At 35.8% G+C, this 27,169-nt stretch overlaps 1 protein-coding gene across 1 annotated transcript in view; it reads left to right on the top strand.

The window, feature by feature from the left end:
* The window catches only part of STAG1 (stromal antigen 1), a 415,995-nt gene that overhangs the window by 264,110 nt on the left and 124,716 nt on the right, over positions 1–27,169 (top strand). The window contains exons 8-10 of the mRNA XM_047782999.1: positions 8,395–8,546; positions 10,352–10,425; positions 20,053–20,176. Coding sequence (XP_047638955.1) covers positions 8,395–8,546; positions 10,352–10,425; positions 20,053–20,176 — 350 coding nt within the window. The remainder of the gene's footprint in view (positions 1–8,394; positions 8,547–10,351; positions 10,426–20,052; positions 20,177–27,169) is intronic.

Here is a 27,169-nt window from a genome sequence, read left to right as displayed (position 1 = left end):
GGGTCCTCTCCTGCCCCGGCCATGCCACCAGCCGCCTTTGGGAGTTCTCCCTGCCCACTGGGAGCTCCGTTCCGTGGGCAGTAGGAGAATGGGGAAGGTTAGAGGAACACGCCTGAGAGATCATGATGCGGCTGCCCTTTGGGATTTCTTTTTAATAATGTGTGACCCTTCACCTTTGATCCCCTGACCTGCATTACCTTGGTAACCATTTCATTTTTTAATTTAATTTCATTTTTTGATTTTTGTGTACAAGCTGTAATATTTCATCTCTCAAAGTGTAACACATGGATTTCCTCAAATAGAGATACCCTTTTGAGCAATAAATTTGCAAAATGCTGTCTTCATTTTCTGTATTAAAATTGATTTCAGTTTTAAAAATAAAAATTAAAAAAAAACATTGAAATCATATCAAGCATCTTTTCCAACCAAAATGCTGTACAACTGGGAATCAACAACAAGAAAAAAACATAAAACATAAACACATGGAGACTAAACAACATGCTACTAAACAACCAGTGGATCACTGAAGAAATCAAAGAGGAAATTAAAAAAATACCTAGAGCAAATGACAACAAAGATACGACACTCCAAAACCTAAGATGCAGCAAAAGCCGTTCTAAGAGGAAAGTTTATAGCAATACAAGTCCACCTCAGGACACAAGAAAAAGCTCAGATAAACAAGCTAACTTTACATGTAAAGCAGCTCAAGAGAGAAAAGACAAGACATTAAGTTAGTAGAAGGAAAGAAATCATAAAGATCAGAGAAGAAATCAGTGAAATAGAAACAAAGAAAACCATAGAAAATATCAATGAAACAAAAGCTGATTCTTTGAAAAGATCAACAAAATTGATAAACCCCTAGCCAGACTTACCAAGCAAAAAAGAGAGGACTCAAATCAATAAAATTAGAAATTAAGACGGAGAGGTAACAACAATCATCACAGAAATGCAAAATCATAAGAGACTACTATATGCAGCTATATGCCAATAACACCGAAATCCTAGAAGAAATGGGCAAATTCTTAGAAAAGCACAATCTTCCAAGACTAAACCAAGATGAAATAGAAAAGATGAACTGACCAATCACAAGAACTGAAATTGAAACTGTGATTTAAAAACTTCCAACAAACAAAAGTCCAGGACCAGAGGGCTTCACAGGCAAAATTCTATCGAACATTTAGGGAAGAGCTAACACCTCTCCTTCTGAAACTATTTCAGAAAATTGCAGAGAAAGGGATACTCCCAAACTCATTCTATGAGGCTACCATTACCCTGACACCAAAACCAGACAAAGATTCCACAAAGAAAACTAGAGGCCAATTTCACTGATGAATATTGATGCAAAAATCCTCAACAAAATACTGGCACACCGCATCCAACAAGGCATTAAAAGGATTGTACATCATGATCAAGTAGGATTCATCCCAGGGATGCAAGGGTTCTTCAATATCCGCAGATCCATCAGTGTGATAAACCACATTAACAAACTGAAGAATAAAAACCATATGATCCTCTCAATAGATGCAGAAAAGGCCTTTGACAAAATCCAACACCCATTTCTGATAAAAAAAAAACCCTTCAGAAAGTGGGCACAGAGGGAACCTACCTCAACGTGATAAAGGCTTTATATGACAAACCCACAGCTAACATCTTTCTCAATGGTGAAAAGCTGAAAGAATTCCCGCTGAGATCAGGAACAAGACAAGGATGTCCGCTCTCGCCACTACTCTTCAACATATTTTTGGAAGTCCTAGCCATAGAGATCAGAGAAGTAAAAGAGATAAAAGGAATCCAAATTGGAAAGGAAGAAAAGTAAAACTATATCTACTTGCAGATGACATGATACTATACCCCGAGAATCCTAAAGACTCTACCAGAAAACTGTTAGAGCTCATCCACAAATCTGGCAAAGTCGAAGGATATAAAATTAATACACAGAAATCAATGGCATTTCTATATACTAACAATGAAAGAGCAGAAAATGAAATTAGGGAAGCAATCCCGTTTACCATCGCATCCAAAAGAATAAAATACCTAGGAGTAAACCTACCTAAAGAGACAAAAGATCTGTACTCTGAAAACTACAAGCCACTGATGAATGAAATCGAAGATGACACAAATAGTTGGAAAGGCATACCATGCTCTTGGATTGGAAGGGTCAGTATTATCAAAATGTCTATACTACCCATGGCAATCTACAGATTCAGTGCAATCTCTATCAAATTACCAAGGACATTTTTGACAGAACTCAAACAAAATATTTTAAAGTTTGTTTGGAAACACAAAAGACCCAGAATAGCCAAAGGCATCCTGAAAAGGAAAAATGGAGCTGGAGGAATCAGGCTCCCGGACTTCAGACTATACTACAAAGCAACAGTCATCAAAAACCGCACGGTACTGGCACAAAGACAGAAATATAGCTCAGTGGAACAGGACAGAAAGCCCAGAATTCAACCCACACACCTACAGCCAACTCATCTATGACCAAGGAGGCATGAATATGCAATGCAGAAAAGACAAGCCCGTTCAATAAGTGGTGCTGGGAAAACCGGACAGCCACGTGGAAAAGAATGAAATTAGGACACTCCCTAACACCATACACAAAAATAAACTCAAAATGGATTAAAGACCTAAATACAAGGCCCAGACACTATCAAACTCTTAGAGGAAAACATAGGCCAAACACTCTCTGACATAACCGACAGCAACATCTTCTCAGATCCACCTCTTAGAGTAATATGTAAAAACAAAAATATGCAAATGGCACCTAATCAAACTGAAAAGTTTCTGCACAGCAAAGGAAACCCTAAACAAAACGAAAAGACAACCCACAGAATGGGAGAAAATCTTTGCAAATGGATCGACTGACAAGGGATTCAGCTCCAAAATTTAGAAACACCTTCTGCAGCTCAATACCAAAAAACAAACAACCCCATCCAAAAATGGGCAGAAGGTCTAAACAGGCAGTTCTCCAAAGAAGATATACGGATGGCCAAAAAAAACACATGAAAAGATATTCAGCATCACTCGTTATTAGAGAAATGCAAATCAAAACCACAATGAGGTACCACCTTACACCGGCCAGAATGGCCATCATCAGAAAGTCTACAAACAGTTAAGTTCTGGAGAGGGTGTCGAGAAAAGGAAACCCTGCTACGCTGTTGGTGGGATTGTAAATTGGTGCAACCACTCTGGAAAGCAGTATGGAGATTCCTCAGAAAACTAAAAATAGAATTACTATTTGATCCAGCAATCCCACTCTGGGGCATCTATGCAGAGAAAACCATGAGTTGAAAAGATACATGTACTCCAATGTTCATTGCAGCACTCTTTTCAATAGCCAAGACATGGAAACAACCTAAATGTCCATCACATGGAAACAACCTAAATGTCCACTGACAGAGGAGTGGATCAAGAAGATTTGGTACATACACACAATGGAACATTACTGAGCCCTGAAAGGAAAGAAATAATGGCCTTTGCAGGAACATTGATGGACCTAGAAATTATCATGCTAAGTGATGTCAGTCAGACAATGAGACACCAACATCAAATGCTTTCCCTGACATGTGGAATCTGAAAAAAGGACAGACTGAACTTCTTTGCAGAACAGATACTGACTCACCGACTTTGAAAAATTTGTGATTTCCAAAGGAGATGTTTTGGAGCGTGGGTTATGTGCTGGGATTGTGGGATGGAAATCCTATAAAATTGCATTGTAATGATCATTGTACTACTATAAATATAATAAATTCATTGAAAAAAGAATGAATGAAAAGGAAGGGGTGAAAAAGCATTAGATAATAAAGAAAAAATAGGAAATAATCATAGTACTTGACAGGGTTATGAAGTATAAATGAGTAAGTGTGTAAAGAGCTTAGATGAGTGACTGGCACATAATTAATGCATTCCTTCTTTTTGCATAAATGATAGCATAATATACACAGTGACAGGCATCTTCCTTTTTTTTTTTTTTCTTTTTACAGCTGCACCTGTGGCATATGGAATTTCCTGGGCTTGGCGTCAGATCAGAGCTGCAGCTGCCAGCCTACACCACAGCCACAACAACATGGGGTCTCAGCTGCAACTGTGACTTACATGGCAATGCTGGATCCTTAATCCATTGCGTAAGGCCAGGGCTCAAAACTGCATCCATACAGATACTGTGTCAGGTTCTTAAACTGCTGAGGCACAACAGGAGCTCCAACAGGCATCTTGCTTTTTTTTTCTTCCCCCCATCAAGTAAATTGACAGACTTTTGAGCACACAAATCATGCCTCATTTTTTTCTAGTGGATGAATAGTCCATTGGATTGATATGCCATCTAGTTTAATTGGGTCTAAAATCCACTATTTTTGTTGATGATCTGTATCTGTTAGCCATCTCCATTTGGATACCTAATAAGCACAAAACTTTCTAATTATCTTTGTATTTTCTATTTCTCGCATTTCCTATTTTATCTTATTCTTTCAGCTCTATCTTCAAAATATACTTCACATTTGATTTTCTCTTGTGCTTGTTGCTACCACTTTTAATCCAAGTTAGCATTGCTTTACTGAGTTGCTGAAGACCAAAATTTGAGAGTAATCATTGTAAGCTTTTGGCAAAATATGTTCAGCTCTCAGTGTTCTCCTATTTGATCTCCCTTCTACCCCTTTTCCTCTTTTACAGTCTGTTCACATTGCATTGTAAAATATAAATCAGACTGTTTCTTACCCATACCAAAATTTCCAGCGGGTCTTAACCTCATTTAGATTTAATTATCGAGCCGTAGAAGAACTCCCATAACCTAGCGTTTTGATTTTGTACTCAACCTTGTCTTCCTTCTGCTTATGCCTGTTTCTGTGCTTAAGCCACACTAAATACCTTGCTCTTCTATGAGTCCCCTCATAATAATTTACCTCATAACATTTGCACTTTTTAGTCCCTCTCCCTGGAATGCTGTTCTATCATATAATCATGCTCATTCCCTCAATTTATGTTTAAATATGAGCTCTTTAGAGAGGCCTAACTACCCAATTTGCTCTCTAACCTTTTTAATCATACTTTGTTTTTTAGCATCTGTTAACTTTTTTTTATAGGTTTTTCACTGATGTATTTTTCATTTGTGTATTATCTATCGAAATACTATCTTGTCACTAGAAGTTTAAAATCACGGAAGCAGATACTCTGTCTCACTCATTTTTGTACTTGCAGTGCATAGAACAGTGCTCAGTACTTGTGTATTGGTAGATGAATGAGAAAGCCCTAAATAAGTGTTTATTGGACTCTTCTGTGTTAAAAGACTAGTTTTTAAATTACAGTCTGTCACAACCTAGTACTTTTGTAAAATGCAGCACTTGAATCTAATTTTATTATTAGATTCAATAGACATAAGATTATTCTGTCAGATTTTTATAACTTTTTTTTTCTTTTTAGGACCTTACCCATGGCATATGGCAATTCCCAGGCTATGGGTCAACTCAGAGCTGTAGCCACTGGCCTACACCACAGCCATAACCACACCAGATCTGAGCCACGTCTGTGACCTACATGCAATGTCGGATCCTTAACCCACTGAGCAAAGCCAGGGATCAAACCCACATCCTCACGCATCCTAGTTGGGTTGGTTATGCTGAACCAGGATAGGAACTCCCTATTATAATATTTCTAAAAACTTACTTTCAAATGTATATTTTCAGCGAATTGGTAACAAGCATTTGTGGTCAGCACATAATTGCTGAACATATGCTTAGTAGCGCAATACTAGAAAAAGTTTGCCATTTTGTAGTGAGCAGCTAAAATGTGAAGGCTAAATGAAGTATTCTTCTCTTTGATAGACAAGAAGAAGCTACTTCAAAGCCCACATCACAGAATCCAGGCTGACTTCCTATAGTATTATTGATTTGTTAAAATCTGGGAGTTCCTGTCATGACTCAGTGGAAACAAATCTGACTAGCATCCATGAGGAGGCAGGTTCCATTAGTGGCCTTGCTCAGTGGGTTAAGGATCCGGCATTGCAGTGAGCTGTGGTGTAGGCCACAGACATGGCTCGGAATCTGCATTGCTGTAGCTGTGGTGTAGGCCAGCAGCTACAGCTCCTATTCAACTCCTAGCCTTGGAACCCCCATATGCCACATGTGTGGCCCTAAAAAGACAGTAAAAAATAAAAAAATAAAATTCTGTTAGTAATGCAAGTAAAATGTAGTTAGTGCTTACTGTGCACAGGAGTATTTTTTCCAGTGGACTCAGTAATTCCCATCACAATCCCCATGTTCTATGTCATTAAGTTATAAGTCTCTCTTCAGTAGCTGTTCACTTGCTTATGTGTTGGTATGTAAAGTGAAAATTTCAGTGAAGCTTAAATTTTAGGTTCATAAATATCTCAGTAAATATTGCTATATCATATTTAATGTTTTTATAAAAATATATTATTTTGCGTTTTTAAAAGCTTAGTATGTTGATCTCTTTTGTTATTTATGTATACTTAGGAAGGGAGGAGGGTCATTACACAATGAGAATTGGATTTGGGGATCTGGGTTCACAAGGAGATAATATAACTGAAAACAAAAAACATTACATTGAAGAAAATTTCTATCTCACCTTCCACTGGTGAATTCCAGCTACAGTTGATGTTAATTTTAATGCTTTCCAACTCCTTGATCTTCAAGTCATTTTGTTTTAGAGGTCTGGAAGTAATTAAACCCCATTTGGGTTTGACTTTGTATGTTTAATACAAGCTCTGTTAAACTGTTATCCCTGACTTGGGCAAATTGAATACCCCAGATATCTTCTGTCTTTGAGCTATTCTCCTTTTTATACAGATTAATTTTAAAAATACTTTTAACCATCTAGGTAATCTGTTGACAGTGTGTGAAATGATGTAAAATCTCTAGCCTGTATTTTGAAACACGAATTTATTTCTCAGTTTATTATCTTTAGACACTGTATCTCAGGAAAAGGGAAACATTTTCATTAAATTCATTTCTAACTGGTCACTAACTTTTTTTTATTTTTATTTTTTTTTCCATCTTTGCTAGGGCCAGTCCCTCGGCATATGGAGGTTCCCAGGCTAGGGGTCCAGTCGGAGCTGTAGCTGCTGGCCTGTGCCAGGGCCACAGCAACACGGGATCCAAACCGCATCTGCAACCTACACCACAGTTCATGGCAACGCCAGATCCTTAACCCACTGAGCAAGGCCAGGGGTCAAACCCACAACCTCATGGTTCCTAGTTGGATTCGTTAACCACTGCGCCACAACGGGAACTCCTGGTCACTAACTTTTAAATACATTTTGTTTTTAGGATTTTTGTTTTATATTTAAGTTTGAGGACTGTAGCAATCACTGTTAACATTTTATTTAACCAAAATGTAGAGTTTTAGAATAACACAATGCGTGTGTATGTAAATAGATAGATACATAGATATAGATACAGCATCGTGTGTGTATGTTTATGTACATAATACAGGGAAATGGAGAAGTTTTTAAAAGAAATGCATACTTACATTCAGTTATGTATGTTTTTGCAGATGCTTGAATCATTTCTTCCAGAACACTCATTATTTCATTTTTTATAACTGAACATTTGTATTTGGAGATGAATAACCTAAAGGGGAAAAAAGGGAGGTTGTTTTACCAGCACACAGTCACTTATTCCTTTACTGGAATTCCCTGCACTCTCACCATCTCAATGAAAATAAATATAAATAGACAAAAGTTTGTTCATGTCTCACCTCTTCCACAGAGGATTTGAAATAGAAGTGTGAAAATAATAAGATTTACAAATACAAGGAAACATTTAAAAATACATAATGCTAGGACTGGGAAAAAGAAGTCAATCAGAAGTTCACAACGCATTTTTAAAGAATTTAATGAGTTTGGTAGGTTCAGTCTGTTTTTCAGGGGTCAGAGGTTATACCATTCACTGAGGCAAGGAACACAGGGAAAGCACCATCATTGGAAATAATGGTCATGAATTGATTGTAAGCAGCTGAGACACCTTTGATACACCTAAGTAAAGATATTAAGGAATTGTATACACAGAACTAGTGGTCAAAAGAGAGGTCTGCAAAGGTTTGATTAGTATGCCCTCACTAAAGTGTGTGTGTTTGAGTGTGGGAGAAAGGGGTTGTTGAAAGTACTACTGAAATCCTTCCTGCTGATAATTAGAATGAGTCTGCTTTTAAGTGGAAGTATTAATGAGCCAGGCTTATCCAGACACAAGCAGAGAAAATCATGGCACAGACTAAAATGGTAACTTTTTTCTATAAAAAATTTTTTTCTTTTTACTTAAATTATGTGTAGATTGTAAAACATATAAATTGACTAGTTTCTTCATCCTGTTCTAAATTTGTAATCTTATGGGTGACGTTCTGATTCATAGGTAATTACTATAGTCTTCCTTTATTTCATAGCCATGAAGCTCATGACTGCTCTGGTGAATGTTGCCTTAAACCTCAGTATTCATCAGGATAATACACAGAGACAATATGAAGCTGAGAGAAATAAAATGATTGGGAAGAGAGCCAATGAAAGGTTGGAGTTACTACTTCAAAAACGCAAAGAGGTAGGTTTCAGAGTAACTAAGGTTCTTATGTTCTGTAAATGTGTAGTAAATGTATGTTTTTTAATTCTCTCTTAAAAGATTTGTGTCTTTTTTTAAAAGTTGATATTTAAAGTTAGATTACTTTAACTCAAAGGTTTTCAAATGATGCTGGAATTTGATTCCAGCCAGTGGTTATTTGAGTGCTGTCTAATTAGCAGAAGAGAATCACAGAAAAATCCTGCTTTAGAAAAAAGGTGATCTAGGAGCTAGATAACTTAGAAAGATTATTAAGCTGTAGGCTCAGAAAACACAATACATACTAACCTTAGAATTTAGGGGCCAGCAAAGCTGCATTTCCAAGAGAAATCCCAAGTCCACATATTAGTAGATATGAGACATTCCTATGAATAGTAAGATTGGTTCCAATTTTACAGTGAAGTCTTCGTGTATGTGTTGAAAGTGATTTTAAAATGGATTTTTAGTAACATTTTTATTTGTCCATTTGGAAAATAAATTTTAAATCTACAGTGTTAGTCTATATTTTAACCTGAAAAAAGTGTATCTCTGTGCTATAAATATATTGCTATCAACAAATAACAGGTCATAACAAACATATGATTAAATTATTGACTATACTGTATTGGAGTGCTAAGGCTGTTGTGGATAAAACAAATTGATTTTTCTTTAGAACAGAAATTTACTGTCTCACAATTTTGTAGGCTAGAAGTAGAAGATAGCTCCAATCTTTACATAGTCTTCTCACTGTGTGTTTCTGTCTCTAAACTTCTTCTTTTAAAGACATCAGTCGTATTGGTTTTGGGGTTCTGGGAGTTAAGACTTCAGCATTTGAATTTTTGAGGAACACACTTCAACTCATAGCACATTCTGTACTAGATAATAATTTTAAGTTTTGGAATGTGCTTCAATAAGTACTGTTAGCCAAGTTGTATACCTCTTAAAAATTACGTAATTTTTTATAATAAATACAGCCAAAGTAAAACTTATATTAAGTTGTAATAATCTGAGTGATTTAGTGTAAAAGTATTCCCAAAGTTATTTCAGTAAAACCTGAAATAAAGCATACAGCAAAAGCAAATGTGTATGGTGAAAAGAAATGTTTCACTGGGTTTTACTATGGAACAAATTAAAGTAAGAACTATCAACTTGAATGTGATTTGTATCAGTGCTTTTGTTCCTTTTGAATAGTAAATAAACTCAAACTTTAATTCCAATCAGTAATATTGCCTGAAATTTATATCTTTTCTATAGTATTTTATTTTGTTACTCTGTTGCCACTGATGGCTGGGATCCTTGTTGTCTTCTATTATGCCTCTTATTTTGGGAATTTGGCCTATACTCAGTTATGGGCCAGTCAAATGCAAAGTAATATTTGAATACTTTAGGTGAGATAGGAACTTTCTTGTACAACAGCTTTCTTGCAAATATGATAATCAAGGATTATCTGTTACCAAGAAAGGCAAAATAAAGCATGGTATATAGGAGAGTTATAGAAATTGAGGCCTGTTCCCAAAGCAGGCAGTAATTTGTGATGGGAATCTGGTCACATTTAGCCACAGTCTTTCTTTTTAGCCATTGTGTAATACCTGTGTAGAGAGAGAGATTCTAAGCCACTGTGGTAAATCTGTAGGAATAATGCAAAAATACTGGTAATTTCAGACATCTGTTGTATAATATGTGAGAAAAAAAAGATTGATAATTATCCAGAGTGATAATAATTAGGGGTTAAAAACAATTGGAACTGTTTATTCCAAATAAAATGATCCATATTTTTAATTTATACATTTTTTATTTATTTTTCATTTCAGCTACAAGAAAATCAGGATGAAATTGAAAATATGATGAACTCTATTTTTAAGGGTATATTTGTTCATAGATACCGGTAAGGGATTTTAAAAATCATTTAGAAGATTTTTAAATTAAATAATTTTTTGCTGCTTTATAATCCTAGGCAGTTATAAAACTATAAACTCTTTTTTGTTTTCTGGGAAACAGCTTTGAAAATAAAAGCTAAGTAAATGTCATACTATTACTGTGGTCAAAATTGTACCACCACCAGCATTGCCCCACTCTTCCAAATTCAGAATAAATACTGTTAGAGACATCCTATATAATTGAATTTGTACTGATTGAATAATATTAAGATATCATTAAGTTAATGTGGCCTTAATAAGATGTGATTGTCTTAAGATTTGAAAAAATTAAATGCCCTGCTCTTGCCCTTAGTATTCATCATGTAATCCAAATAATGAGCACAGTTTTAAAAATATGTCAGTGATGGCCTAGAGGTTCATGATCTTGCATTGTCACTGTTATGGCATGGGTTTGGTCCCTGGCCTGGGAACTTCTACATGCCTGTTTTTATATCCATTCAGCTAGACCATCTCCTTTAATTGGAGCATTTAATCAATTTACATTTTAAGTAATGATCAATATGGATGTTCCTGTTACCATTTTGTTACTTGTTTTGGATTTGTTTTTATAGGTCTTTTTTTCCCCTTCTTTTGTTCTGTTTTCTTATGATTTGATGACCATCTTTAGTGTTGTGTTTGGATGCCTTTTTCTTTTTTGTGTTTATTATAGATTTGGTTTTGCACTAACCATCAAGTTTTTGTATAGCCTATCGATATAGATGATTAAGTTGCTAATACTTTAATTTCAAATGCATTTTTGTTACTCTGCATTTATATTCTCCTCCTCTCATGATTACTGCTTTTGATCTTATTTTAAGTCTGATTGTTCTGTGTATCCCTTAACTGCTTATTGTGGGTACAGATGATTTTACTACTTTACTTTTGTCTTTTAACCTCCCCACTACCTTTTTTTGTAGTTCATTTCCTGCCTTCACTGTATGTTTGCCTTTATCAGTGAGCTTTTCCATGTCATAGTTTCCTTGTTTTTAGTTATCACTTTTTTTTGTCCACCTAGAGAAATTCCTTTAGCATTTGTTGTAAACCTGGTTTGGTGGTGCTGATTGTATTTATCTTTTCCTTGTCTGTTAATTTTTTGATTAATCCATCAAATCTGAATGAGAACATTGCTAGAATGAGTATTCTTGTAGATTTTTCTCTTTTTATCACTTGAAGTGTATTCTGCCACTTCCTTCTGGCCTCCAGAGTTTCTGCTGAAAAATTAGCTGATAACCTTATGAGGATTCCCTTGTATAGTATTTTTTACTTTTCCTGTGTTACTTTTAATATTCTCTCTTTATTTTTGTCTTTTTAATTACAATGTGTCTAAGTGTACACTGTGGGTTAGTCCTGTATGGGAACCTCTGCATTTACTGAACTTGGGTGGTTCTTTCCTTCATTCCTCTTTTATTTGTTTTTTACATTGTTGGATGTAATTTGCTGAAATTTACGTAAGAATTGTGTGTCTCTATTCAAGAGGGATTTATATATCTTAAGTTTTCATTTGACTTAGTGTCTCTCTGATGGCTTTTGGTGCTAGAGTGATGTCTTTGTAGAATGAGTTGCAAAATATTCACTCCTTTTTAGTGTTCTGTGATAGTTTAATAAAATTGGAATTATTTCTTCCTCAGATAGGAATTAAAACTTTGGGGCCTAGGGTTTTCTTTCTAGAGATGTTTTAAACTACAAATTAATTTTTTCTTAGTAGAAATAAGTTGTTTGCTTTGTCTTAGAAAAAAATCTCAGTTGAATTATGTTCGACAGATGTCAGCATAAAGATGTTCATAGTATTGGTAGTTTCATCTCTATCATGTCAGTTTGTTTAGAGCTAATCACTTGTATTTTTAAGAAAGTGAGATTTTGGTTCATTGAACTTCTGTTTTTCTGTTTTCTGTTTTAGTTGATTACTGCTCTTTTCCTTATTATTTTCTTTCTTCTGCTTACCTATGACCTTTAGTTTCTCCAAGTTGAAGCCAAGGTCATAGATATGAGGCCTTACTTTTTTTCTCCTACGAATTTTTAGTTCGTTAAATTTCTTTCTTAGCACTACTATAGCTATATCCCCTAAATTCAGATATGTTCTGTTTCTACTTTATTTCAAAATACTTCTAATTTCCCCTTTGACTTGTTTGGTTATTTATTTATTTATTTATTTATTTATTTATTGTCTTTTTGCTATTTCTTGGGCCGCTCCCTCGGCATATGGAAGTTCCCAGGCTAGGGGTCGAATCGGAGCTGTAGCCACCGGCCTATGCCAGAGCCACAGCAACGCGGGATCCGAGCTGCGTCTGCAACCTACACCACAGCTCACAGCAACGCTGGATCATTAACCCACTGAGCAAGGGCAGGGACTGAACCCGCAACCTCATGATTCCCAGTCGGATTCATTAACCACTGCGCCATGACGGGAACTCCTTGTTTGGTTATTTAAAAGTGTGGAGTTTATTTGCATATGTCTTAAAACCTTGTTATTGTTTTCTAATTTAGTTTCATTGTAGTCAGAGAACATACTTTGTATGATTTTTTTGTATAATATTTTTTAATTTATTGAGCTTTGTTTTATGGTTCACAGTATGTTCTATCTTGATAAATGTTCTATTTGTGTAGGAAAAATGTATGTATTATGCTTTTTTTAATGTCACTTAGGTTAGACTTTGTTGATGGTTGTTCAAGTCTTTTCCATCCTTACTGATTTTCTATCTCTTTATCCTAACAATCATTGAGGGATTTTATTTATAGGTATATTTTTTGTATCCATAATACAAGTGTATTATATAAATTATTTGCATATTTTCCCCCAAGCCTATGGCTTTCTTTTCATTTTCTTAATGATACCTTCTGAAGAGCAAAAATTTTCAATTTGAAGTAATTTATTAGTTTTTCTTCTGTGGCCATGATTTTAAAGTTATATCTATGAGCATTTTGCCTAACCCAGTGTTTTCTTCTGTTATATTGTACAAGTTTAATCATTTAATCTTTTACGTAAAAATATATGAAACATTTTAAGTTAACTTTTGTGTATATATGAGTATATATATTTTTATATATAAGGGTATAAATATATAAGGGTATGAATCTACTTTTTCATATAGATCTTCATTTATCCAAGCACCATTGGTGAAAGACTGTTCTTGTCCAGCTGAATTGTTTTGGTGCTTTTCTTGGAAATCAAATGACCATGAATGCAAAATTTTATTTCTAGATTATTTTTTTTCTTTTTTTTTGTTTTTTGTTTTTTTTGGTCCTTTTTTTTTTCCGAGGGGTGCTCCCAGGGCATGTGGAGGTTTCCAGGCTAGGGGTCGAATCAGAGCTGTAGCCACCGGCCTATACCAGGGCCACAGCAATGCCAGATCTGAGCTGTGTCTGCAACCTACACCATAGCTCACAGCAACGCTTGATCCTTAACTCACTGAGTGAGGCCAGGGATCAAACCCTCAACCTCATGGTTCCTAGTCAGATTCATTTCTGCTGCGCCATGATGGGAACTCCAGAATTGTTCTCTTAATTTTTGTTCTAGACGCTTTAATATATAAAAATATAATTTTTATTCCTGAAAAATTATAAAATATTTTAATTAGTTCTGTAGTTCAGGTTTTTTTTTAATAGATTCGTTATGATTTTCTACATACAGTATCATGTCATCTGTGAATATGGATAGTTTTAATTCTTACCCTTTTTTTTTAATTGGACTTATTGCACTGGATAGAATCTCCAGTCCAATATTGAATAAAAGCAGTGAGAGAGAACAGCTTTGCTTTTGTTTCTGGAATTAGCAGAAAAATAATCAGTCTTTAAAATTGATTATAATATCATTGGTTGTAAGTTTTACGTTGATACCCTTTAGTAGGATGAAGAAATTTCCTTCTAACCTATTTTTGTTAGGTGTTTGTTGTGCTTGATTGTTAGATTTCATTTTTTTTTGTTTCAATTGATACAAAAATAGATTCTTTATTAATATAGTGTATTATATTCATTGACTTTCAGATATTAGACAAATCTTGCATTCTGGGGGAATCCACATGGTCTTGGTATATAATGGGTTTTGTATACCAATTTAGGTTCAGTTTCCTATTTTGTTAAGGAATTTTATACCTACTTTCATAACAGGTATTAATCTGGTTACTAGCCTTGTAGTGCTGGGAAATGTTCCCTCCTGCTCTATGTTTCGAAAGAGTTCATGGAAAATTGGTATTATTTTTATTTATTAATTTGTTAGAATTCACCAGGGAAGCCCTTAAAGCCTAGACTTTTCTTTGTGTGAAGATTTTCAGTTACTAATTAAATTACTTGTTCAATCTCTGTTTTTTTTTATTCCCTCTTTCTTTTTTGGCTGCCCTGTGGCCTATGGAGTTCCCAGGATAGGGATCAGATCAGAGCCACAGTTGTAACTTACACTGCAGCAGCAGCAACACCAGAACTTAACCCACTGTGCTGGGCCTGGGATCAAACCTTCATCCCAGTGCTCCAGAGATACTGCTGATCTCATTGCACCACAGTGGGAATTCCTGTTATTTTCTTTATCATTGCCTCAGAAACTGCATCATATTAATGTGACTAATTTCACATAAATATGGCATATTTGCTCCTGTATAGCTCAGAATTTTCCTTTTCTTTGTATCTTTTATCTATATTTGTTAACTCAACAGTACCACATTAACTATTATCAGTATACACAGTCTTATGTTTTTCAGTAAAATTAAAGAAATATTCATGGTATCTTCTCTGTTTACCCTGTTGTTAACATTGCTAATATTCATCATTTTCTTCTGTGAATTCGAATTACTGCATAGTTTTATTTCCTTTCAGTTTGAAGTACTTTCTTTACTATTTCTTATAAGACACGTCAGCTAACAGTCTTTGTTTACATGGAAATGTCATTATTTCATCTTCATTTTTGAAAGCTAGTTTTGCTGGGTAGGGAATTCTTGATGGTCAGTTTTTTTTTTTCCTTGCAACACTTTCTATACCATTTTACCACCTACTGGATTACTGTTTCTTAATCTTGCTGTTCTCCTGCACATCATTATGGTTCACTTTTTTTTATATACCTTTCATTTTTCTTTTCTTCTTCTTCTCCTTTTTCCTCTTCCATTTTTGTTTGGCTGTCAACAGTTTGCTTATGTGTTTAGGTCTGGACATCCTTGTGTTTATTCTTCTAAGGTTTTGTTGACCTTCTTGATCTGTAGGTAAGTATTTTCCATCAGATTTCAGAAGCTTTTAGCCACTGATTCTTCAACTTTTTTTTTAACCCATTTCTCTCTTTGTTTGGACTCCTTGTACACATATGCTAGTATACATGATATTGTTCCATAGGCTTTTGAAACCTGCTCATGTGCTTGATCTCTTTTTTTTCCCTCCTGTAATTTTTTTCGTCTTTATTATTTGGATAACTTCTGTTTATCTTCAGGTTAATTTTGCTTTTCTGCCAACTCAGATATGTTGCCAAAACCATGTGATAAGTTTTTAATTTCAGTTATTTTGCTTTTCAGTTGGTCTTATTTTTAAAATTGCTGTTTCTCCATCACAATACACTATTGAGTCATTGTCCTATTCTCATGTAGTTTTTTTTTTTTTGCTATGATTTCTCTTAATCCATTGATTGTATTTATTAGATTTGCTGTAAAATCTTTGCTTAATTTAACCATTGGATCCACTCAGAAACAGATTCTTTATAAACAGTTTCAATTTGTATTATAAGTACTTTATATATCAAACAATCCTTTGTTTAAAACTGTTTTACAAAATACATTGTAACAAATTTGGATTCTAATTTTTCCTTAAATCTATTCTGTTGATGTAGATTGTTTTTTAATAGTTTACCTACATTAATCTAAGGAATTTTTCTCTTCTGCTCTGTATCGCCACTAATATTTCTCTTCAGTTGCTTTTTGGTCTTTATATAGATTTCAAAGGAATTGCCCCTTGTTGCTACAGAATTTTATGGTCAACCAATGACCAGTCAGAATTTTTACCCAGGTATCAATAAAGGTTCTATCCTCTATCAGTAGTTTTAGGGTGTTTGAAGATGTTCGTTTACTTGCCAAAATGCCATAGGTTTTTACTGTTTTAGCCCAGTGTCAACTTTTTTATCAGTAAACACTTGGCAGTTTTTTTAATGGATTTTCCAAAAACTGAAGTGATTCTTTTTGTCTTTTAAATTGTTTTGGAGAGGAGAAAGTTGTCTTCTCTCAGTGTCAAATTCTTGGTTGTCTTTTTTTTTTTTAGTACTTTAAAAGAGTTGATCCACTCTCTGGTTTGCTTTTATTTCCAGCTAGAACTGCTGTCATTCTTATCTTGTGTCCTTCATAGCTATCTTTTGCTCTGGTTGCATTTAAGATTTTTTTATTTATAACCAATTTTGTTATGATGTTCTTTAGTGTCGTTTTCTTCATATTTCTTTTATTTTCTCCAAGCTCTCCTCTAGACTCTTGAACATATTTATTTTGTTTTAATGTTCTCTTTTACTAGTTTTATCGTCTTTGTCATTTCTATTCTGTTTGTATTGATTTGTTTTTATTTTTATATGTGTCTTGCTTGTTTGAATGCCTGGAAATTTTTGTTAGATGCTAGACACTGTGGGTTTATTTTGTTGGGTGCTATATATTATATTTTTAAAGTATTCATCTACTTTTCTCTGGGATATAATTAATGTTTGATCTTCTGAAGGTTTTGTTTTTTTGTTTTTTTTTTAATATTTGTTAAGTAGACTGGGTCAGCATTTAGTCTAAGGTTAACTTTACCCCAGTACTAAAATAATACCATTCTTTGTATTTTCTTGATGCCCTGTAAATCACAAGATTTTTCTCTGGCTCAATGAAACACAAAATTAGCTCCAGAGATTGTGCTCTCTGCTCTTTGCGTATCTTCCCCAGCATTACCTGTACATGCTCTTTAGTGCTCAGCTGAAAAGTTGATAGGGTCTTTCAGAAGATTTCCTTAACTCACTTTCTCTGTTCATCTCTAATACTATGCCTTGTAAAATCTAGCCACCTTGTCCTCTAGTGTCCCAGCTCCTTTTCCTCAACTCAGGAATATACCCATGCTCTGTCTAGGTTCCCTTACCTATACTGCTGCCTGGTAGCCAACAATCTGGGGCTGTCCTCAGACTCGCCTTACATGTACCTCTTTCTCATAGATTACGGCCCTACTCTGCCTGATATGCAACATCTAAAAACCATTATTTTATATACTTTATGAAATTTTTAAGTTTCTTCAAGTGGGAGCATAAATCCTTTTCATCTTGGCTCAGCCATGCAATCTTGAATGCAGAATGCATGTTATCTTTTATGACTTTTACCTCAATCTGTAACACAAAAATAACATAGTCTTTATTTTAGTAACTCACTCTTTTTGAGTCTTAACGAAGTTTTCAACCTATTATTCTCATAGAAACAAAAATTCTTTATTTTCCCACTGTTACCTTGTTAATTTTTTGTTTAGTCAGACCTTGTGTAATGGAGTACTGGATCTATCATAGCTGATTTTTAGTACATTAAAATTTCAGTCACACAAAAAAAAATGTAATTGAAAACTTAGGTGAAGAGTGTGACCTGTCTCCTAAAGTGATTAGCATACCGTGAATACCAATCACTGGTTTTCAGGAATATCACTTAATCCACCTTCTTGATTAAAAGAAGACATTACTAAAAATAACATAGGTTACTAGAAATAGAAGGTGCTGTGCAGAGATGACACTTTCAGTTAATGCTTTCAGTCTCACCTACTGCCGCAACTGCAAGCCATACATTGCTAGATTTAACTATTAGTTCATAAGAAATACAGAAAATGGAAGAGCATTTTGTCTGACTGAATTTTCATGGGATCATTTTAGGCCAGAATGTCAGAAATTCTATAGACCAAATGACCCAGTTTGTGTAACAGTTAAATGGCATAGAATGTGAATAAGTGGATCTGAAAATTCAATTTTAGAGTTCCCTCGTGGCTCAGTATTTTAAGGATCTGGCATTATCACTACTGTGGCTCCAATCCCTGCTGGGTGGTATGGGTTTAATCCTTGGCCTAAGAAGTTCCACATGCCGTGGACATGGCCAAAAAAAAATTTAAAAATAAAACCAACTTTAAAATAGTAGATATGAAAAATATATTCATGGATATATGTTCAGTGAAGAAAATACACTTTATTGAAGAGACAGTTAATGAATTAGAATATTATATGAAGAATTTACCTAAGCATAGAAGGTAATAGAATTACATTTCTGAAAAATGTGGGACTTACATTGGTCCTTTACATAGAATTTCAAAGGAGGAGGAGAATAACATAAAGAAGAGATATTGATGTGAGAACTGAAATTTTACAAATTGGCTTACAAGTAGAATATCATATTGTAAAGATTTAATGAGTATTGAATAGTTTAAGAAAAATGTTTCAGGTCTAGACATACCATAGTCAAAGTACAGCGCATCAAAGACCTTGAGAGAGTCTTAAATGTAACCAAAAAGGAAAGCCTATCTGTTACTTTAATGATAGTAAAAGAATTTACAAGTTATTAGTTCTTATTCTTAAGAATAGACTTAATGAAATAAGTGATAACACAGGAAAGATTTCAACCACATTAATATCTTTTGTATTTAAGCCTTTCTTTTTTTTTTTTTTTTTTGCTATTTCTTGGGCCAGTCCCGCGGCATATGGAGGTTCCCAGGCTAGGGGTCCAATCGGAGCTGTAGCCACTGGCCTACGCTAGAGCCACAGCAACGCGGGATCCGAGCCGCGTCTGCAACCTACACCACAGCTCACAGCAACGCCGGATCGTTAACCCACTGAGCAAGGGGAGGGACTGAACCCGCAACCTCATGGTTCCTAGTTGGATTCGTTAACCACTGCGCCACGACGGGAACTCCTGTATTTAAGCCTTTCATCTTTTTATGCTATAGTGAAATAATCTCATGAAGTTTATCATAGATGTTCATGGTGAGGAGAAAAGCTATCTGGGCACAGAGACACAGACTTGACTTTTGGGAATGGTTCTGCTACCACTTCATAGTGTATTTATAGGGGTTGTTCCATTGTAACTAAGTTCGTATTCTTCCCTGTGCAGTTACTTCAGGGTCTTGCGTTTTGTAAACTACTGTACATTTTCAGATCATATGGGCTTCTACAGTTTTGCCTCATAGATACTAACTTGTGTCTTGTTCATAGAAATTATTTTAATTCTTTAGATGTGTACCAGCTTAGAGTCACAGTTATTTAGAGAAACAGTTCTTGAATTCTACATTATTCTATATTTGGATGTTGATACTCTGCTTCCCTCAGAAGTTTTAACATGTTCATTAATTCCATAATAATTGTGAGGTTTTCCAAAAGCTCCAAATGCCATTTCCTAGACCAATGAAAATAGAGCAATTGAGTCAAAATAAGATAATTTCCAGAAACACTTTTTTTTCTGATTAGTATCAGTGGTTTTTATTTTATAGAAGCCATATAAATATACAAGATATTCAAGTTGCAGACCTTTGAGAGTGCAGATATAAATACAGTATTTGGATGAATTAATATTTTTTGCTTGCTAAAAATGAGTGTGAAGTACATTTTCATTTTGGCTATTAATCAAAGGTTTGTCTCTTTAATTTTCCTCCTCTAGTGATGCTATTGCTGAGATTAGAGCCATTTGTATTGAAGAAATTGGAGTGTGGATGAAAATGTATAGTGATGCTTTTCTAAATGACAGTTACCTGAAATATGTTGGCTGGACTCTTCATGATCGGGTAAGTTACTCTGTTCTCAGCTTTGGTAGAAGATATGCTTTTCCTGGAGTTCCCGTTGTGGTGCAGCAGAAATGAATCTGACTAGGAACCATAGGGTTGCAGGTTCAATCCCTGGCCTCCGTCAGTGGATTAAGGATCCAGTGTTGCCCTGAGCTGTGGTGTAGGTCGCAGACATGGCTCGGATCTGGCATTGCTCTGGCGCTGGTGTAGGCTGGCAGCAACAGCTCCAATTAGACCCCTATCCTGGGAACTTCCATATGCCACAGGTGCAGCCCTAAAAAGACAAAAGACCAAAAAAAAAAAGAAGATATACTTGTTCTAATATTAATAATAGAAAGCTATGAACTGAGGCAGTAATCGGTTTTTCTCAAGAGTTGTAATAATATGGAAATTGAGGGTGATACAAATGAATACTGTTTATTTGTGGCCATGATGAAACTTGAGACATCAGTGTGAAAACCATGTGAACCCTACCTCACTTATTTGAATGTTGTCTTAAACCAGGATTTAAAACCTAGTATATCTAAATTTTAAGTCAATATAATATCTCAAGAAACTAATCTTTTTTTTGTGTGGAATCAAAAGAAATTCTTTGTTTCTCTTAATATATGAAAACTAAGCTTTCTTATCTTGAATTCTCTAGGTTCATATCATAATAGGATGTTTTATTAGAGTTGAATAGATTTGTTGGATTCTAGAATATTTGATCTAAAAATTCATTTCTGCTTCCACCTTCTTAGAACAGACTCTGACTTAGAAAGAAAGACTCCAACATTATTGAGTCCTAAATACGTAATCCTCAAAATAACCAAGAAGGAGTTCCCGTCGTGGCTCAGCAGTAACAAGCCCAACTAGGATCCATGAGGGTGTGAGTTCAGTTCCTGGCCTTGCTTAGGATTAAGGAACCGGCATTACCATGAGCTGTGGTATAGGTGCAGTCATGGCTTGGGTCTTGTGTTGCTGTGACTGTGGCATAGGCCAGCAGATGTAAGTCCCAATACAGAATTATACCTTGTACTCTCTCTCACACACACACACACATATATATACACTATTAAATCCAAGACAAACTTTTTATTAAGACTTAAAGTCCTTTATTTTTATTCCCCACCACTACATTATCAGTTTTCCTCCTCTCCCTCTCCTCCTAATAGAGTCTTCTGAACTTAAATAGCAATACAATTACCAGTTTTAACAGAACTATATATGTCCTCAAATTCTGAGAAAAACGTCAATTTGATGTCGTTTACCAGAAAACAACCTTCATTTTAAAATAAATCGCTGCGTATATTTGTAGAAATCCTCTGTCCAGATAAAGGGAGAGGTAGGTTTCTCTTGTGCATTGTTGATAAAATGATTTAAACTATTTAACAGAATGATTTTATAAACCTCTCCTGTCATCTCCAGTTACTTTACAAAGGTATGAGTTTTAAATATTTTTCTCAAAACTTTCCTTTTTTTTCCTTTCCAGTCTAATCACCTTGTACTACTTTTCTTTCTCTGAGGACTAGAGTCATTTCCTTTCTCTCCTTTTAATCTTCTAGTTGAAACTTTCCATTGTATGGCCTCTGTCTTCAGATTCATCCTGTGCCCTTTCAAATGAGCTGATGAAACTGTTTTTTTAAGATTGCATTTTAATTATCAATTGCATTTTCTAGCTTTATTTGAGATATAATTGACCCTTAACATTGTATTCACATAATGATTTGATATTCTTTGTCTTGACTTTAGAAAACTAGAGGTTATAACCTAGTCTACCTTCCTAAAAATAAGACAAACTTTTTAAAAATAAGACCAATTTGTATAAATTCTAAAGTATAAGTTTTGGGACTTCCCGTCATGGCGCAGCGGAAACGAATCCAACTAAGAACCATGAGGTTGCAGGTTCCATCCTTGGCCCTGCTCGGTGGGTTAAAGATCCGGCGTTGCCGTTAGCTGTGGTGTAGGTTGCAGACGCGGCTCAGATGCGTCATTGCTATGGCTCTGGTGTAGGCCAGCAGCAATAGCTCCAATTGAACCCCTAGCCTGGGAATCTCCATATGCCACGGGGTGCAGGCCCTCAAAAGACCAAAAAAAAAAAGATCGACAAAGTATAAGTTTTGGTCAACAGAAAGACAGTCTCTAACAATTAAAGCCATTCCTGGAAATTCAGTTTGTCTTTCTGTTCATCCAAACGTATTTCTGAATTTCTACCCATTGGTTTTAATTCTGTTATTGAGGGTGACACAGAATAGGTCTAATCTAAATATAGCTTTAGTAATCTTTGTGTTCTGGCCTAACTCTCTTTTTGTATTTATGCTCATGGCCCTACGTTGCCTTTCCGTATCCTTTCTAGTTTATAAATATGACTGTACTGTTTTTGCTTTTAGCTCATGTCTACAATTCTTCTACTTCATTGTATATGCTTAATTGCGTATACGAAAAATCTCTGTAGTGCTTAGGTGGGACTTATTTTGAGTTAGTCAGTTCCATTTCCTCAGCATTTCGTTCACTCATCCCATATTTTATTTCTCTTAAGTTCACTGAAAACCTTCTTAGCTCTGTATATACTAAGCAAGTAACATCTGTTGCTTATCACCAGAAATAAAATCAAAGACTTCTGCCCTCTGCATACTGATCACCCAGGAAAACACAACACAGTTAAGTACTTTACACACAGTGAGAAGTGATAGAACAAAATCAGCTTCAGTAGTGAGCATCAGTCCCCCATGGTCCAGCAGTCAACACAGGGCAATTGCACTGTATGCACCCCCCTCTTCTGCCACAGAACAAGGACCCTGTTACCTCCCCTCAGGATTTAGTGGTGGGGTTGGCCAGATGCCATATGATGCTCACATTTAAGCAGAACAACACACTGAGTCTAAAACTGGAATAGTATTCCCACACAAGGTGATAAATTCAGCACAGTACATGAGGAACTCTTATCTCTTGATAAGGAAGTGTTCTAGGACCAAGGCCTATTCTGTGCAGCCAAGTGTGGGTCAAAAGACTGTATGCAGGAGACTGCCTTTTCCCAGCATTCTACTCCTCACTGCTGTTGGCCATTGCTATGGCAGATAAAGCATCTCAAATCACCCATCCCAAACTTAGAAGTGGAATTAAGTCCACCAGAGTCTCAGAACAATATACATGGTTTTGGATTGCTCATAGAGCTTCCCTGTCATTACAAGATAGCACTCTACTAGGGCCATTGGGAGAGCCAGACCCAAGAGAATGATCAGACGTCTTTAGAGGATGTCTTCAACCTGGATGAAACCAACTAAAGAGGTCAAAAAGTGAGTCTTAGGGGATGCTGGGTGTATAGCTGATAACCATCTCACCTAAGCATAAATATTCACCAGTCTGGTTTTTATCTTCCCCAAATTATTGTTGTATATACAGTAAGAAATGCTGACAGTAACATAAATCCCACCCTGTTCTGCCAGCAGATAATTGAGGACTATTTGGTTATCCATCACCACCTTGACTAGTGAGTTCAATGAGTCTTGTTGACTTGAATGGCTTAGTGTTAGCTATTTCTGCCATGGTTAAGGACAGGTTGTATACCCTTTTTTTCAGGGCCTGCATACCTATGCCTGGTGTTAGAATTTGGTTAGCAGAATGGAACCAGTAGTTAGTCTGTCTTTCCAGGAGGATACTATGAGCCATTCTGTGGTGTGTCAACAAAGTAGGTCCTTTCCAGTCCTCTCTGCAGTTGCTGACATGGACAGTGGGCCATAAAACTCTGAGGCAACAATCCTTCCCCTGGAGACAGACATTCTTTTGTCCTTTGGGAACAGAGACATACACAACCCAGGGGAGTGCAGGGACACCCGTCAGGGATTTGGTCTCATGATGCTGACTAGTCTTATTGTATACAGTCTTGACCTGCATTTTCCATGTGTTCACAGAGAGGATGTTAACCTACTGGGCATCCAAGTCCAAAATGTCAGTAAAGATGAGTAATAACCATTATTGTACAGGGTTGGGTTTTGTTTTGTTTTTCTGTTTTTTGCATCATAGGTAATACTAACATCAAGAGACTCCAGAGAATGCTTGCATCTAGGCCTGTTATCAAAGGAATGACCTGGCTATTTGACCCATTGATAACTTGAAGATCTGAGCAGTTTTGTATCAGCCAGACCATTACAGGGAGTACAAAATGAGAAAGAATTCATTGTGTAATGACAAATCCAGAGTTGTTTAAGTTTGCCTCCTCTGACTATGGCTGCTGTTTTCAACAGGCACAGAAATTGATTCTGTAGGAATGAGAAAAGGAAAGATTGTTTCCACTCCTTTCCCACTTCATGAACCTTCTGAGTCCAGAGCTATTCTGGCCTATTGCTTGTGCTCCTAGCTGCCCTGGTCTTGCAAACCAGGCTACTACAAGTGTGATGCTATTTCCTCTGTGGACACCTAATATCCTTGTGGCTTGGTGCAGACTTTTTGGCCTCAGTTGGTTAGTATAGGAAGGACTCATAAACTTGATATGTTTGATAATGATGCCTAGAAGGACCCTAGCATCCTGGTACTCTTTGGTTCCACCTCCCACCTCTGTGGTATCCTATTGGAGGGAGATGCCCAAAGGAAGCATACGTCCAGATTAGAGTTAAGAGGCCTTGTCTGTACAGTAGTAGCCAGAACCACAGGTTGCCCCAGAGACATATACTCCAAGGGGAAAAAAGAAAAAAGAATGATTAGCATGTTGAGATTGTGATTTTGCAGGCAAAGCCTAAGTATAGGACTACTTCCACCACAACCAAACTCAGTATTTCCCAATATGTGTTGCAGTGCCTTGTTTCCCTTGCACCACAGTGTTTAATAGCCATATTCCATGAGAACATGCCCATTTTTGTCTTGCTTAGGCAGTGAAAGATGTTTCTTGGTCAGAGTAAATTCCCATGGGGTATTCAAAAATATGAGGCAAATTTTATTCAGCAGCAGCTTTGGTAATCTCAGTGTCCTCATGCTGGACTGGAATAGCAATACCATAGCCTGACTAGGTGTTATGGCAGTGAGGCATCATCTTTGCCTATGGCTGGAGGTCAGGGTTTCAGTGTGGTCAATCTGTGAGACACAGGTGAGTCCCAGTCCTTGGTTAATGTGTTCCAGTTCTTTTCTCTAGATGATTTGAATGCATTAACAAGAATCACAAGATTGTATTGATCCTAGACTAGCCCAAAAACAGCAGGAAGAAGGAAATAATAAAGATAAGAGAGGAAATATATAATATTGAAACCCCCAAAAAAGTTAGAAAAATAAACGAAGCCAAGATCTGGTTTTTTGCAAGCATAAAAAAGAGTTGATAAGCCTTTAGACAGGGTCATTAAGAAAAGAAGAGAGAACCCAAATAAATAAAGATATGAGAGAGGAGAAATGATATCACAGAGATACAAAAAGTCATAAGAGAATACTATGAATAGTTTTATGCCATCAAATTGGAAAGCCTAGGGGAAAACAGGTAAACTTCTAGAAACATATAATCTTCCAAGACAGAATCAGGAAGAAATAATACGAAAAAACCAACCAGTAGTGAAACCGAATTAGTAATCAAAAAACTCTCAGCAGGTAGAAGTCCAGGACCTGATGGCTTCACAGGGGAATTCTAGCAAACATATAAAGAAGAACTACTACCTATTTTCAGAAAACTGACACACACTCCCAAATTCATTCCACAAGGCTACCATTACTAAGACACCAAAAGCAAAGACACTACAAAGAAAGAAAATTACAGATCAGTATCTCTGATGAATGTAGATGCAGAAATTCTCAACAAAATATTAGGAAACTGAATTCAGCAATTTATAAGCAGGATCATATACCATGAACAACTGGGTTTTATTACAGAGATGCGAAGATGGTTCATGATCCACAAATCAATCAGTGTGTACACCACATTAACAAATTGAAGGATGTAATCACATCATCATTTCAATAGACATAGAAAAAATTTTTACAAAATTCAGCATTCATTCATGATAAAGATTCTCATCAAAGTTGACCTCAGGTAAGCATGTGTAACATAATAAAGGCTATTTATGACAAACCTGCAGCTGACATCATACTCAATAGTGAAAAGCTGAAAGCTTTTCACTATTGAGTATGGAACAATACAAAAATGCCCACTCTTGCCACTTCTATTTCACACAGTATTAGAAGTCCTAGCCACAGGAATCAGGCAAGAAAAAGAAATTGCATCTGAATTGGAAAGGAAGAAGTAAATATTCTTTACTGTTTGCAAATAACGTGATATTATATGTGGAAAACCCTGAAGTACCCACCAAAACACTATTAAAACTAAGAAATTAATTCAGTGAAGTTTCAGGACACAAGATTAATATATATAGGAGTTTGCTTTTCTGTATAATGAGTTATCAGAAAGAGAAAGCAAGAAAACAATTCCATTTAAAATCGCATCAAAAAGAATAAAATACCTAGAAATAAATTTAAGCAAGGAGATGAAAGATCTATACTCTGAAAACTATAAAAATTTGGTGAGAGTTCCTCTGTGACTCAGTGGGTTAAGGACCCAACATTGTCACTGCTGCAGATCAGGTTGCTGCTGTGGTGCAAGTTCAATCCCTGGTAAACTTCCAAATGCCACAGGTGCAACCAAAAAAACAAAAAACAAAAAAAATTGATGAAGGTATTTGGAGATGATACAAAGAAATGGAAAGATATCCCTTGTTCTTGGATTGGAAGAATTAATAAGCATTATACAGATTACAGTCCCTATCAAAATACCCATGACAATGCATAACTCGAACAAATAATCCTAAAATGTATATGGAACCATGAAAGACCCTGAATAGCCAAAGCAATCCTGAGAAAAAAAAGAACAGAGATGGAGTTGTTATGCTTCCTGACTTCAGACTACAGTACAAAGCTACAATAATCAAAACAGTATGATACTAGCACAAAAACAGATCATTGGAACAGAATAAAGAGCCCAGAAGTAAACCCATGCACATATAGTCAATTATTCTATACAAAAGAGGCAAGATTATACAATGG

The sequence above is a fragment of the Phacochoerus africanus genome, chromosome 1 (genome assembly GCF_016906955.1).
Source record: "Phacochoerus africanus isolate WHEZ1 chromosome 1, ROS_Pafr_v1, whole genome shotgun sequence".
Lineage (NCBI taxonomy): Eukaryota > Metazoa > Chordata > Mammalia > Artiodactyla > Suidae > Phacochoerus > Phacochoerus africanus.
The sequence above is the reverse complement of the archived record's forward strand: the minus strand, read 5'-3'. Positions and strand labels throughout refer to the sequence as shown.